General features: G+C 51.7%; 1 protein-coding gene across 2 annotated transcripts in view; it reads left to right on the forward strand.

The window, feature by feature from the left end:
- The first annotated feature begins 6,109 nt into the window (after nt 1-6,109).
- Nucleotides 6,110-13,858, forward strand: part of SLC5A10 (solute carrier family 5 member 10) — a 70,304-nt gene continuing 62,555 nt past the window's right edge. Inside the window, exons 1-2 of one of the 2 annotated variants that reach the window (XM_031657403.1) lie at nt 6,110-6,434; nt 13,441-13,512. In XM_031657403.1, the coding sequence (XP_031513263.1) occupies nt 6,324-6,434; nt 13,441-13,512 (183 nt within the window). In that variant the 5' untranslated portion in view covers nt 6,110-6,323. The remainder of the gene's footprint in view (nt 6,435-13,440; nt 13,513-13,858) is intronic. The other variant, XM_031657404.1, reaches the window with a different exon arrangement.

Here is a 13,858-nt window from a genome sequence, read left to right on the forward strand (position 1 = left end):
GAGCCAAGGAAGCCTTCACAGAGACAGTGATGTCTCAGTACCATCTTGAAGGATGAGTACCAGTTCACCAAGCAGACTGAGAGGTAGGGGGACTTGAGGACACCCAGGGAGGAACTGGGGGCAGCAGGAACTAGAGCTGGGTGGGGGCAGGGCCAGGTTCCAGGGCCCCTGGTGCCGAGCCCAAGGCCTTGCATTCAATCTCTGGAGCAGTAAAGGCCGTTGAAGGTAAGTTTGAAACAGGCGTGTCATGTCCAGGGTTAGGCTTTTAGGGTGTTCTGACATCCTGTGCGTGGTGGTCAGATTCAAAAGGATAAGACTGGAGGCCGGTGATCCGTCCCTCCCCGCCTGTGCTGGGCGCCTGGTCTGCATCGGTTCCGTTACCTCCCAGCAGCCCTTCCCGGCTGCCTTCACTTCCCTCCACTCTGCTGCTCTGCTGGCTGAGCTCCGGGTTCTCCCATCCAGGTGTCCACTTGACCACTCCCCTCGAGGGCCTGAGGCTGGACAGTCCAACCTCCATCACTGCCCGCCCAAACCCACCCTCTCCCCAGGCTCACTGGGCTTGGCTGGGACCCCAGGGGCTGAGGGGGGCGGTCATTCATTCCCACTGAATACCTGTCATGAGCCATGCTGGGTGTTAGAGTTTAATATTAAAAGGGCAGATTCAAGAGCTGGACAATTTGGGTTCAAAGTCCTCCTCTGTCTCTTAGTTGCTGTGTGACCTCGAGCAAGTTCCTCTCTTTCTCTGTGCCTCAGATTTTCCATCCTTCAAAGAGTTGGGAGAGTTGAGGGTGGACCATGCGTGCACACATGGGACCGCTCAGTAGGTGTCCGTAACCGTGGTAAAGATGAGGCTGTGGGCTGGCCCCTGGGGTCCCAGCCGAGCCCACTGAGCTTTGGGAGGTGGGGGGTTGGATGGGGAGTGATGGAGGGTGGACTCTCAAACCTGAAGCCCTCAAGGGGAGTGGTCAAGAGGGTACCTGGATGTGAGAACGTGGTACTCGGCCAGCAGAGCAGCGGCGTGGAGGGAAGTGAAGGTCACCTGGAAGGGCTGCTGGGAGGTGACCAACCAACGCAGATGCAGGTGCCCAGGACAGGTGGGCAGGTGAGCATTCCGGAAATGGTTGTCCAGGACCCACCACCCTTCACAAAGCACCTGGCAACACTGTCCTTGAGCCTCCCTATCAGTGGCAGGAACCTGCCTGACCTGGCTGGTGAGGGGAGCCCAGGCAGGGTCGGGGGCACCCCTGGGGGTCAGCTTGCTGGTCTAAACCAAGGCCAAGGTCAGAGGTCTTACAAAAAAGCCCAACCCACACCAGAGCGTAAAAAGTGATAACTTGGGCCAGACACAGTGGCTCACGCCTGTAATCCCAGCACTTTGGAAGGCTGCTTGAACCCAGGAGTTTGAGAACAGCCTGGGTAACATGGTGAGACCCTGTCTCTACAAAAAAACACAAAACTTTGCTGGCTATGGTGGTGCATGCTTGTGGTCCCAGCTACTTGGGGGGCTGAGGTAGGAGGATCGCTTGAGCCCAGGAGGCTGAGACTGTGATTGCACCACTGCACTCCAGCCTGAGCAATAGAGCCAGACCTTGTCTCAAAAAAAAAAAAAAAAAAAAAAAGTGATAATTCTCCTTTCTCCTCTCCTTAGCAGTTTGGTGTGTGTCCTTCAAAACACTGTGACTGTTCAGTACCTTACATTGTACATAATGAGAGGATAAACATGGATATAGATCTATATTCTGTAGCTTGCTTTTTTCACTTACAAGTATATCATCCTTGGCCGGGTGCGGTGGCTCAAGCCTGTAATCCCAGCACTTTGGGAGGCCGAGACGGGCGGATCATGAAGTCAGGAGATCGAGACCATCCTGGCTAACACGGTGAAACCCCATCTCTACTAAAAAATACAAAAAACTAGCCAGGCGAGGTGGCGGGCGCCTGTAGTCCCAGCTACTCGGGAGGCTGAGGCAGGAGAATGGCGTAAACCTGGGAGGCAGAGCTTGCAGTGAGCCGAGATCCGGCCACTGCACTCCAGCCTGGGCGACAGAGCGAGACTCCGTCTCAAAACAAAACAAAACAAAAAACAAGTGTATCATCCTTCCATGCCATTATATAAAGCCACCTCATCTTTTCAATGGTCATGGTGTTGCATGGTTTGGAGGTCTCATAATTCACTCACCACCTTCTCTGGGTGGTTATGTAGGAAATTTCCAAACTTTTTGGCTGCCCTGAGCACCCTTGCCCTTGCAGCTTGGGACTGTTGGGGAGTGTTTCCATCAGGGCAGACAGGCAGACAATACTTAGCAGGAATAAATGATCAGTCTTGTGCTTATTGCAAAAGCAGGAGCAACAGATAAGCTGGAACTAGACCTGGCAGGCAGGCAGAGAGAGGCCCTGGAGGGGTTCGCTGCAAGCTGCCACAGATGACCGTGGGCTCCCTTCACTCACGTGCGGTCCGTTCCAGTGCTGCCCAGCTCATCCCACGGTTGGTCATGCCTTGGTCACAATTCTGAAACACTTAAGAAAGAAACTCATAAACTCATAGATGTCCCCCATACACAAGATACAAATGGCTCCAGTCATCCCGCTTAGGCTCCGCTGACCCCTCCACGTCCCGTTCCTGGTTCTTATGAGTCTGAGGGACTTCTTCTGGGGATGGAAGCGGCTTAAAGGGGGGTGGTACGGATGACTTCTCAGCTAGAAGGATCTCCATCTTTCTTTTTTTTTTTTTTTTTTTTTTGAGACAGAGTCTCGCTCTGTCGCCCAGGCTGGAGTGCAGTGGCCAGATCTCAGCTCACTGCAAGCTCCGCCTCCCGGGTTTACGCCATTCTCCTGCCTCAGCCTCCCGAGTAGCTGGGACTACAGGCGCCCGCCACCTCGCCTGGCTAGTTTTTTTTGTATTTTTTTAGTAGAGACGGGGTTTCACGGGGTTAGCCAGGATGGTCTCGATCTCCTGACCTCGTGATCCGCCTGTCTCGGCCTCCCAAAGTGCTGGGATTACAGGCTTGAGCCACCGCGCCCGGCCAGGTCTCCATCTTTCTTGGGGTGAGTGAAAAGGTGACCCTGCTGGGTCAGGTGGGGTGGGAATGTGGGTGTGATTGGGTTCCAGGTGGCATTTCATCTTCCGCAGACATGGCTGGGCTTGTTTGGTACTTCTCCCTCCATGTCCTCTGCCACCACCCTCCTCCTGTTCCCGTCCTTCAACAAATCAGTCTCAGGCCCTTAAGAGCACCTTTGGCCGGGCGCGGTGGCTCAAGCCTGTAATCCTAGCACTTTGGGAGGCCGAGACAGGCGGATCACAAAGTCAGGAGATCGAGACCATCCTGGCTAACATGGTGAAACCCTGTCTCTACTAAAAAATACAAAAAACTAGCTGGGCGAGGTGGCGGGCGCCTGTAGTCCCAGCTACTCGGGAGGCTGAGGCAGGAGAAGGGCGTGAACCCGGGAGGCGGAGCTTGCAGTGAGCTGAGATCCGGCCACTGCACTCCAGCCTGGTCGACAGAGCGAGACTCCGTCTCAAAAAAAAAAAAAAAAGAGCACCTTTACTGGTGCTTTCTTTCCCCAGGCATTTTTTTCTCTTTTTTCATTGTTTTTTTTTTTTTTCCCTTTAAACTCAGGGGCAAAAATCCCTAGGACTTTTGATCCAAAGATGGCAATTATCACTAAGTGGTTTATTTCCTTCTGAGACCTAGCCAAGGCTCTCAGAGCCAATGCTGCTGGTACAACTACTCTATCTTAATGAGATAGGTTGGATAAGTGTGGATCCTTCCAGCTGGGTCCTTCTGATCAGTGCAAAGCAGTCTTTTATTTTATAACACATTCTGAGCAATGGCTTGGGAAGTAAACACCATCTGAGACTGGCTGGCCGGAGGCAAAGGGAGATGGCAGGCAGTTGAGCCTGCCTGTGGGTTCTCTCAGCAGTGACTTCCTTTTTCCCTTCCTTCTTCTACCTAGCCCTGTATGTGAGGGGATTAACTGGGTTTTTTTGTTGTTGTTGTTTGTTTTGTGAGATGGTGTCTCCCTCTGTCACCCAGGCTGGAGTGCAATGGCGCAATCTTGGTTTGCTGCAACCTCTACCTCCTGAGTTCAAGCAATTCTCCTGTCTCAGCCTCCCAAGTAGCTGGGATTACAGGCACGTACGACCATGCCCGGCTAATTTTTGTAATTTTAGTAGAGACGGGGTTTCGCCATGTTGGCCAGGCTGGTCTCAAACTCCTGACCTCAGGCGATGCACCCGCCTTGGCCTCCTAAAGGCATGAGCCCCCCAAAAGCATGAGCCACTGCGCCTGGCCGAGGTGATTAATTTTTACCTGCACCTCAGGGTTATCCAGTAACAGGCTGGCTGGGTTTGCAGGCCAGCGTGTTCCTGGTGGCAGTCGCTCACTCATTAACACTTCTGGAAGTGTTGCTTGTCCGGTTAAACTGCAAATGCTTTGCAAAGTCATGTCACTGAGCAGAGGTGTGAGACTGCCAGCCAGCCCTGCTGTGTACACTGATAGAATTAGTGAGCAAGCATCCCACTCTGATGGAATCCAAATGGAACTGTCACTGTCACTGCGGTGGAGACGGTGGGGCCACATCTGCACTGAAACCCGCTCTGTGTCTTCAACGGCTGTGTAACGGCGGATGGCCATTTCCTTGAGTGGGATGAGACATTGCCTACTCGGTGTGGCTGCTGTGAGCGTGAAATGGGATCATGTGCAGAACAGCCATGCATGGTCCTTGGTGTTTGATAGACATTGGGTCCCTCTGTGGTCCCAAGCAGACACTGGGGGCGGGGGCTGAATGGATGGTCAAGTTGAGGGGCTTGGGGCTGTTTCACTGGTCTAGAAAAAGACAGCAGAAACGTTGGCAGCAGGACTTTATTGTCCAACACAGGGCTGTCTCTGAGCCTGAGCTGTGTTGGCTGGAAGTGAGCCATAATGCGGGTGTCACCCTCCCAAACCCTGCTCAGTCCACTCACAGCCCGATGGCCAAGGGAGGACATGGCTGCCCACCACGGCAGTGTCTTCAGAGGTAAGGCATTCGTCCCGACGCTCTATGCTTCTTATACAAATTAGATATAGCTGAAGCCACCCATTAAGCAACCCAGCCTTTCTGGGACTATTTGGGTTGCCCCTGGGTCCACTAAACACAGTTAATTTTCCCCAAGCCCCCTCCAAGTTCAAGGATGTGGGGAAAAGAAAGAGATCAGCCTGTTACTGTGTCTATATAGAAAGAAGTAGACATAAGAGACTCCATTTTGTTCTGTATTTGAGATGCTGTTAATCTGTGACCCTACCCCCAACCTTGTCCTTGCAAGAGACATGTGCTGTGGTAACTCAAGGTTTAATGGATTTTGGGCGTGCAGGCTGTGTCTTTGTTCCTAGAAAAGCTAGGTATTGTCTAAGGTTTATCCCCATGTGATAGGATGAAACAATGCTGCTAAAAGGTTTATCTCTAGGCACAGGATTTTCCTTTAAACTTATTCATGTCACAGAGATCCTTGTTCTTACGTCTTACTGCTGATTTCCTCCCTAAAAACGATCCTATTGTCCTGCCACTCCCTTATCTTTAAGATGGTAAAGATAATTATCTATAAATACTAAGGGAACTCAGAGACCGGTGCCGGCGTGGGTCCTCTGTAAGCTGAGCGCCGGTCCCCTGGGCCCCCGCTTTTCTTTTTTTTGAGACGGAGTCTTACTCTGTCGCCCAGGCTGGAGTGCAGTGGCCGGATCTCAGCTCACTGCAAGCTCCGCCTCCCGGGTTTATGCCATTCTCCTGCCTCAGCCTCCCGAGTAGCTGGGACTACAGGCGCCCACCACCTCGCCCAGCTAGTTTTTTGTATTTTTTAGTAGAGACGGGGTTTCACTGTGTTAGCCAGGATGGTCTCGATCTCCTGACCTCGTGATCCACCCGTCTCGGCCTCCCAAAGTGCTAGGATTACAGGCTTGAGCCACCGCGCCCGGCCTCCCCGCTTTTCTTTCTCTGTACTTTGTCTCTGTGTCTTATTTCTTTTCTCAAGTCTCTCGTTCCACCTAACGAGAAACACCCACAGGTGTGGAGGGGCAGGCCACCCCTTCAAAGGAGGCTCCCTCCCCTCCTCCTCCCACTCGCTTCTCCCAGCCTCCCTGACTCCTACGCTCTGGGATCTGCTCCCCACCATGGGATGAGGAAGCCGAACGGCATGGTGACGCAGCTGCCCTGCACGCAGCCACACCATGGGCTGGAGATGCCACTGTCCGCTCGGTTTAATGATCAATTAGCTCCCTGCCAGGAAGTCCTTTCTGACCTGGTTTGCCCCTCAGTCCCTCGGGCTCGGACCTAGTGCCTGCAGCAGGACAGCCATGGCCGCCAACTCCACCAGCGACCTCCATGCTCCCGGGACGCAGCTAAGCGTGGCTGACATCATTGTCATCACCGTGTATTTTGCTCTGAATGTGGCCGTGGGCATATGGGTAAGGGGAACTGTGGTGGTGGCGGCCAACTGGGCTCTCAGGGCGGGTGCTTGGGATGGGAACCGGGGTCCAGCATGTCCCTGTGGTGTCAGCATTGGTCCCACCTGGTGGCCTGGTGATCCTGTGGTCCTCCCAGCCTGGGGCAGATTTGCTTGGAGACCTTGACCAAGCCCCTTTCTCTGTTTGGGTAATGGCGTCTCCATCTGTAAAGTGAGGAGAAGGAAGGTCTCTGTAACAGGTAACTGGGCTTTTGTGCTGCTGCCCAGGTGGAGTCCTTGGGTGTGGCCATCAGCCTCCTGGTCCCAGTCTCCATGGTGTCAGTGACTCCCATCTGCTTGAACAACAGGCTCCCAGGGATTCCCTGGCTGCACCCAGAGCTGCTGGATCAGAATCCGGAGGAAGGGAGGGCCCTGGGAGCTAGCGGTCTTTATTTTTAACAAGCTCCCTGGGATTCACATCCTGTGGCCTAGCTCAAGATCATAAGCCGGTCCTTTCTCCTTTCGTAAGAGTGAGAAGTGAGCAGTGATCTGACCCCACGCACAGATTCCAGGCGCAGCGGGGCCCTTGGAGACAGGCTGTGTCATGTGCAGATGGAGAAGCCAAGGCTCTGGCCCTGCGGCGAGGGAAGGGCTCCTCTTTGGTCTATCGTGGAAGCCTTCCTGAGGGAAGGTGGACACAGCCTGGTCCAGGTCACCTGCTCCATGCTTAGTGCCTGGAGGTTGGGCTCCACTTCCTTAGTCCCAGAGGTCCCCAGGCTGGCATCCCTGAGCCCTGACAGTCTCCTGGGGAGAATGAGTACTCCTTCTTCTTCTTTTTTTTTTTTTAACTGAGACGGAGTCTAGCACTGTCACCCGGGCGGGAGTGCAGTGGTGCTATCTTGGCTCACTGCAACCTCCACCTCCTGGGTTCAAACAATTCTCCTGCCTCAGCCTCCCAATTAGCTGGGATTACAGGCGTCCACCACCACGCCCAGGTAATTTTTTGTATTTTTAGTAGATACAGGGTTTCACCATGTTGGCCAGGCGGGTCTCGAACTCCTGACCTCATGATTTGACCGCCTTGGCTTCCCAAAGTGCTGGAATTACAGGCGAGAGCCACCGCACCCGGCCGAGTATCCCTTCTTATCTACCATAACCCCTGGCCTAAGCACGAAGGCCTGGCAAACAGGAGACTGGTCACGTCCCCTTAGTTTTCTGGGCCTCAGTGTTCTGATCTGTGACATGGAGACACCACCTACCTGGGGTGAGGTCTGCTATCAAGAGGCCCGCACAGGACCAGACCTTGCTGCTGCCATTGGTTCTACAGTGGTAGTGGTGGTGGTGGTGGTGGTGGTTGTAGCAGTGGTGATTATAATAGTAGCAGCCACAGTCATTAAAATTAATTATCACAGGTTGGATTTCAAAAATCTAAATCCTAAAATCTGAAACATTTTGAACATCAACATGATGCTCAAAGCAAGTGCTCATTGGAGCATCTCAGATTTTAGATTCTTGGGTTGGGGATGCTTCACTGGCAGGTATTCTGCAAATATCCCCAAATCTGAAAGAGTCTGAAATTCAAAACTCTTCTGGTTCCAAGTATTTCGGATAAGGGCTCCTCAACCGGTATGTGATTAAATATTAACTCACAAGTAGCCCAGTGCTGGCCATTGGCAAAGCCGAGTTCAAGTCTCGGCTCTGCTCTGTGTACTTAAGTCAAGTCACTTAACCTCTGTGGTCTTCAGTTTCCTCAAACACGCAATGTGGGTTTCTGTGCAGCCCACATCTCAGGGCTGTTCCAAGGAGCAAGGGGCCAATAGAAGTGAAAATCTGTTGCAAACTGTAATGTGCTATATTCCTGTGAGAGTTGGTGGCTAGAATTCAGTGGAAGAGGTGCCCACGTGGGGCAGAACAGGCAGTGGAGGGTTTCTGGATGAGGGGAGGTAAGGGCCAGGTAAGATCTGAGAGGGAAAGAGGAGGGGAGACAAGGCTGTCCTGGCTAGCACAGGTGGGGTATTTCGTCAGAAGTGCACGTCTAAGAAAGATGTTCTGGGCACCTGAGGCCAGGCCCTTTGTAGCGCAGTGACTTGGGTCACCAGCCCTTGTTGCCCATGACCCACCTCTCCTAGCTCAGCCTTGCTGTTTGCAGGTTGGTGCCCCTGGCAGTAGGGCTGTAGGATTTCTGCCCTGTCCCTCCAAGCAGGCCAGGCTGGCCCGGTGGGGAGTGGCTGGCCAGAGAGCAGTGAGCACATCCAGAAAAGATCAGAACCAGACAGGGAGGATGCTGGAGCTGCATCCCACAGGGAGAGGCAGACAGAGCAAGCCAGGCAGGTGCAGCCCTGCAAAGATGTTTAGATGGTGGGCCTGGGAGAGTCTGCGGCGGGAGCCTTTAAGGAAGAGATGTTCCTGGAGGAGGGGACTTTGAGCTGAGCCTTTGCATTCATTAAAGTATCTGTTAACAAGTGACAGAAAACTACTTTCAAATGAGCTCGAAGATTATAGGAAATGTAGGGCGGGCGCAGTGGCTCACTCCTATAATTCCGGCACTTTGGGAGGCTGAGGTGGGCGGATCACGAGGTCAGGAGCTCGAGACCAGCCTGGCCAGCATGATGAAACCCCATCTCTACTAATAATGCAAAAATTAGTCGGGTGCCTGTAATCCCAGCTACTCGGGAAGCTGAGGCAGGAGAATCGCTTGAAACCAGAAGGCAGAGGTTGCAGTGAGCTGAAATCACGCCACTGCACTCCAGCGTGAGCAAAAGAGTGAAAGTTTGTCTCAAAAAAAAAAAAAGAATACAGGAAATGTAATTGCGTCCAGCAACAGAGAGGGCTTCAGGTGCAGTATGATCCAGGTTCACAGCATTATTAAGGATACGGCTACACCTCACTGTGGTTCTCTTAGGCTCCATCCATATGTAGCTCTGTCCTAAGCCACCTCCCCTCATTACCTGATGTGAAATGACCAGCCCAGTGATTGAGCCTGAGTTAAAATCCAGGCTGCGCCACTTGCTAGATGGGTATGTTTTCATCTCTGAGACCATCAGGTTCCTCATTGGTAACATGGCACCTACTTCATAAGAGCTGTTGCGAGGACTAAGAACTCCACACAGGTCAAGCAGTTGAAGCCAACTCTGGCATAGGGGGTCCTTGGGGAGCCTTAAATGGGTACATGTGGCCCCAGCAACTGCCAGCAGCCCCCAGAGCCCTGGATATAAGAAGGCAACTGACAATGCCCACTATAGGCTTGAAAGATGAGAAGTGTCAGGAAAAAGCACTGGCCGTAACCATAGATGCTCTGAAGTTGTGCAGTGCACCCCGTATACATCTGGATATGGCCATCCTGGCCAAGATGGTGAGCCTTCAGACTATGCTGCATGTAGTATGGCAAGATCACAGCACACAAAGAGAAAGTGGTGGGAGCTGGAGCTGGAGAGAAACATGCAGGAGCCACATCAAAAGTTCTAAACTGGGTGTGGTGGTGTCCACGTGGTTCCTGCTACTCAGGAAGCTGAGACGGGGAGATCACATGAGCCCAGGAGTTCAAGACCAGCCTGGGCAACATAATGAGACCCTGTCTTAAAAAAAGAAAAAAAAAAAAATAGGCCAGGCGCAGTGGCTCATGCCTGTAATCCCAGCACTTTGGGAGGTCGAGGCAGGCGGATCACCTGAGGTTGGGAGTTCGAGACCAGCCTGACCAACATGGAGAAACTCCGTCTCTACTAAAAATACAAAATTAGCTGGGCGTGGTGGCACATGCCTGTAATCCCAGCTATTAGGGAGGCTAAGGCAGGAGAATCACTTGAACCCGGGAGGCAGAGGTTGTGGTGAGCCAAGATTGCGCCATGGCACTCCAGCCTGGGCAACGAGAGCGAAACTCGGTCTCAAAAATAAATAAATAAATAATAGATAAATAAAACTTTGAATGGTGAGTCCATACAATGAAGCCTAATCATCTTGAGTATAGGGCAGGGCAATTAATTCGGGAAGAAAGAGACCTGCATATTGATGGATATATTTTGTGATCCAGCCTTATGTATGTTCTGAAAAGAAATACAAAATCTATGTCTAAATACCTGTCCTGTGCCCCTCTTTTCAAATTCTTCTGTTTTTTCCTTTTTTCTTTCTTTTTTCTTTTTTTCTTTTTTGAGACACAGTCTTGCTCTGCAGCCCAGGCTGGAGGGCAGTGGTGCCATCACGGCTCACTGCAGCCTTGACTTCCTGGGCTCAAGTGATCCTCCTACCTCAGCCTCTCGAGTAGCTGGGGTTACAAGCATGCACCACCATGTCCAACTAATTTTAAAACTTTTTATAGAGACAGAGTCCCACTATGTTGCCCAGGCTGGTCTTGAATCCCTGGCTTGAGCAACCCTCCTTCGTTGGCCTCCCAAAGTATTGAGATTACAGGCAGGAGCCACCATGCCCAGATGATTTAACTTCAATTTCTCCCATCCAAATAGCACTAAGGAGGGGCTTGAAAAATCCATGTACCAGCCAGGCGCAGTGGCTCATGCCTGTAATCCCAGCACTTTGGGAGTCCTAGGCAGGCGGATCACGAAGTCAGAAGATCGAGACCATCCTGGCCAACACGGTGAAACCCTATCTCTACTAAAAATACAAAAAATTAGCCAGGCGTGGTGGTGGGCGCCTGTGGTCCCAGCTACTCAGGAGGCTGAGGCAGGAGAATGGCGTAAACCCAGGAGGCGGAGCTTGAAGTGAGCCGAGATCGCGCCGCTGCACTCCAGCCTGGGCGACAGTGCAAGACTCCATCTCAAAAAAAAAAAAAAAAAAAGAAAAAAGAAAAATCCATGTACTCACTGACCCTTATCAAACACTTACCAGATGCCAGGCACCATTCTCAGCATGCTACATATATTAACCCACTAAAGCTCATAAAAACCCTCTGAAGGTTGGGAAGCCAATGCAGGTGGATCACATGAGGTCAGGAATTAGAGACCAGCCTGGCCAACATAGCGAAACCCCATCTCTACCAAAAACACAAAAAATTAGCCAGGTGTGGTGGTGTGCACCTGTAATCCTAGCTACTCTGGAGGCTGAGGCAGGAGAATCGCTCGAACCCTAGAGGTGAACGTCACAGTGAGCTGAGATCCTGTCACTGCATTCCAGCCTGGGTGATGGAGTGAGACTCTGTCAAAAAACAAAACAAAACAAAATTCATGAAGGAAGAACTTCTTAGGACCATGTTATAGAGGAAGAAACCAAGGCACCTGCGTTCAGTAACTTGCCCAAGGTAACATGGCCAGGAAGCAGAGAAGACAGGATTTTACTCCCAGACATTCTGATTGCAGATTTTTTTATTCCATCTACATGGAGGACAAAATTCTACACTCCCCTGAAACCAAAGGCATGTGGGAATACGTGGGTAAGGAACTGACTGCTTCTGTTCTTTTTATAAAAGTTGAGATGAGGCCGGGCGCGGTGGCTCAAGCCTGTAATCCCAGCACTTTGGGAGGCCGAGACGGGCGGATCACGAGGTCAGGAGATCGAGACCATCCTGGCTAACACGGTGAAACCCCGTCTCTACTAAAAAAAAATACAAAAAACTAGCTGGGCGAGGTGGCGGGCGCCTGTAGTCCCAGCTACTCGGGAGGCTGAGGCAGGAGAATGGCGTAAACCCGGGAGGCGGAGCTTGCAGTGAGCTGAGATCCGGCCACTATGCTCCAGCCTGGGGGACAGAGCGAGACTCCGTCTCAGAAAAAAAAAAAAAAAAAAAAAGTTGAGATGAAATTTACATAATATACAATTCATCATTTTAACAATTTTAATTAATTTATTTATTTAGAGACGGAGTCTCACTCTGTCGCCAGGCTGGAGTGCAGTGGCGTGGTCTCGGCTCACTGCAACCTCCACCTCCCGGGTTCACGCCATTCTCCTGCCTCAGCCTCCCGAGTAGCTGGGACTACAGGCACCTGCCACCTCGCCCAGCTAATTTTTGTATTTTTGGTAGAGACAGGGTTTCACCATGTTGGCCAGGATGGTCTCGATCTCAACCTCGTGATCCACCCACCTCGGCCTCCCAAAGTGCTGGGATTACAGGTGTGAGACACCACGCTTGCCCATTTTAACCATTTTAAAGTGTGCAATTCATGGCATTTCGTACATTTGCAATGTTGGGCAACCATTACCTGTAGCTAGCTCCAAAACATTTTCATCACTCCAAATGGATACCCTGTCCCCATAAGCAGTCAAGCACCATTATTCCTGCCCCCCAGCCCCTGGCAACCACTCATCTGCTTTCTATCTCTATAAATGTGCCTGTTCTGGACATTTCATATAAATGGAATCATACAATTCGTGGCCTTTTGTGTCTGTCTCTGTTGATGAAGCATCGTGTTGTCAAGGTCCATCCAAGTTGGGCGTGCATCAGAGCTTCATTCCCAAGATATCTGTTGTTGTTTTTTGAGATAGGATTTCACTCTGTTGCTCAGGCTGGAGTGCAGTGGCACAGTCACTGCTCACTGCATCATCCACCTCCTGGGCTCAAGTGATTCTCCCACCTCAGCCTCCTAAGTAGCTGGGGCCACAGGCGTGTGCCACCACACCCTGCATTTTTTGTAGACCTGGGGTCTCACTACATTGCCCAGTCTGGTCTCAAACTGCTCGGTTCAAGTGATCTGCTTGCCTCAGCCTCCCAAAGTGCTGGGATTACAGGCATGAGCTACGGCACCCAGCAGAACTTCATTCCTATTGAAGACTGAATAATATTCCTTTATATAGGATACACCACATTTTGTTTATTTACTCATCAGTCAACAGAAATGTTGGTTGTTTTCACTTTTGGCTATCATGAATAATGCTGCTATGAACGTTCGTGTACAAGTTTTTGAGTGGATGTGTATTTTCAATTCTCTTGGACACGCACCTAGGAGTGGAACTTCTGGGTCATATGGTGATTCTATGCGTAACTTTTTGAGGAGCTGCCACGCCGTTTCCGCAGCAGCAGTCCCATTCTACTTCCCACCAGCAGTGCACGGGCTTCCAACTCCTGTCTCGTCTTTCTCTTCTTGCAGTCCTCTTGTCGGGCCAGCAGGAACACGGTGAATGGCTACTTCCTAGCAGGCCGGGACATGACGTGGTGGCCGGTGAGTGCACCCTGACTTCTCACACACCCCATTTTGTCCGTGGAGCTGTGTCTGATCTCTAGGTCACCTGGCACCTGCATCTCTGAGCCAGTCCAATTCAGTGGAACAGGCCGGAGGCGGGCAGAAGGTCCCCAAGTGAGGGGCATAGGTCTGAGCTGCTAGAAATTGTGTAAGGGGCAGGGGCTTTGGAGTCTGAAACTTACATCCACTCATTAGCTGTGCAGCTAGTCATGGGTAGAACTCACACCCTGGGCTCCTCATCCGTGAGTGGGGCTAGGACCCCGCTTAGGTTTGTGAGGATGAAGGAGAAGCTGTCAGGCCCAGGATGGGGCCCGTGCCGGGGGCC

This window comes from Papio anubis, chromosome 17 (assembly GCF_008728515.1).
Source record: "Papio anubis isolate 15944 chromosome 17, Panubis1.0, whole genome shotgun sequence".
Taxonomy (NCBI): domain Eukaryota; kingdom Metazoa; phylum Chordata; class Mammalia; order Primates; family Cercopithecidae; genus Papio; species Papio anubis.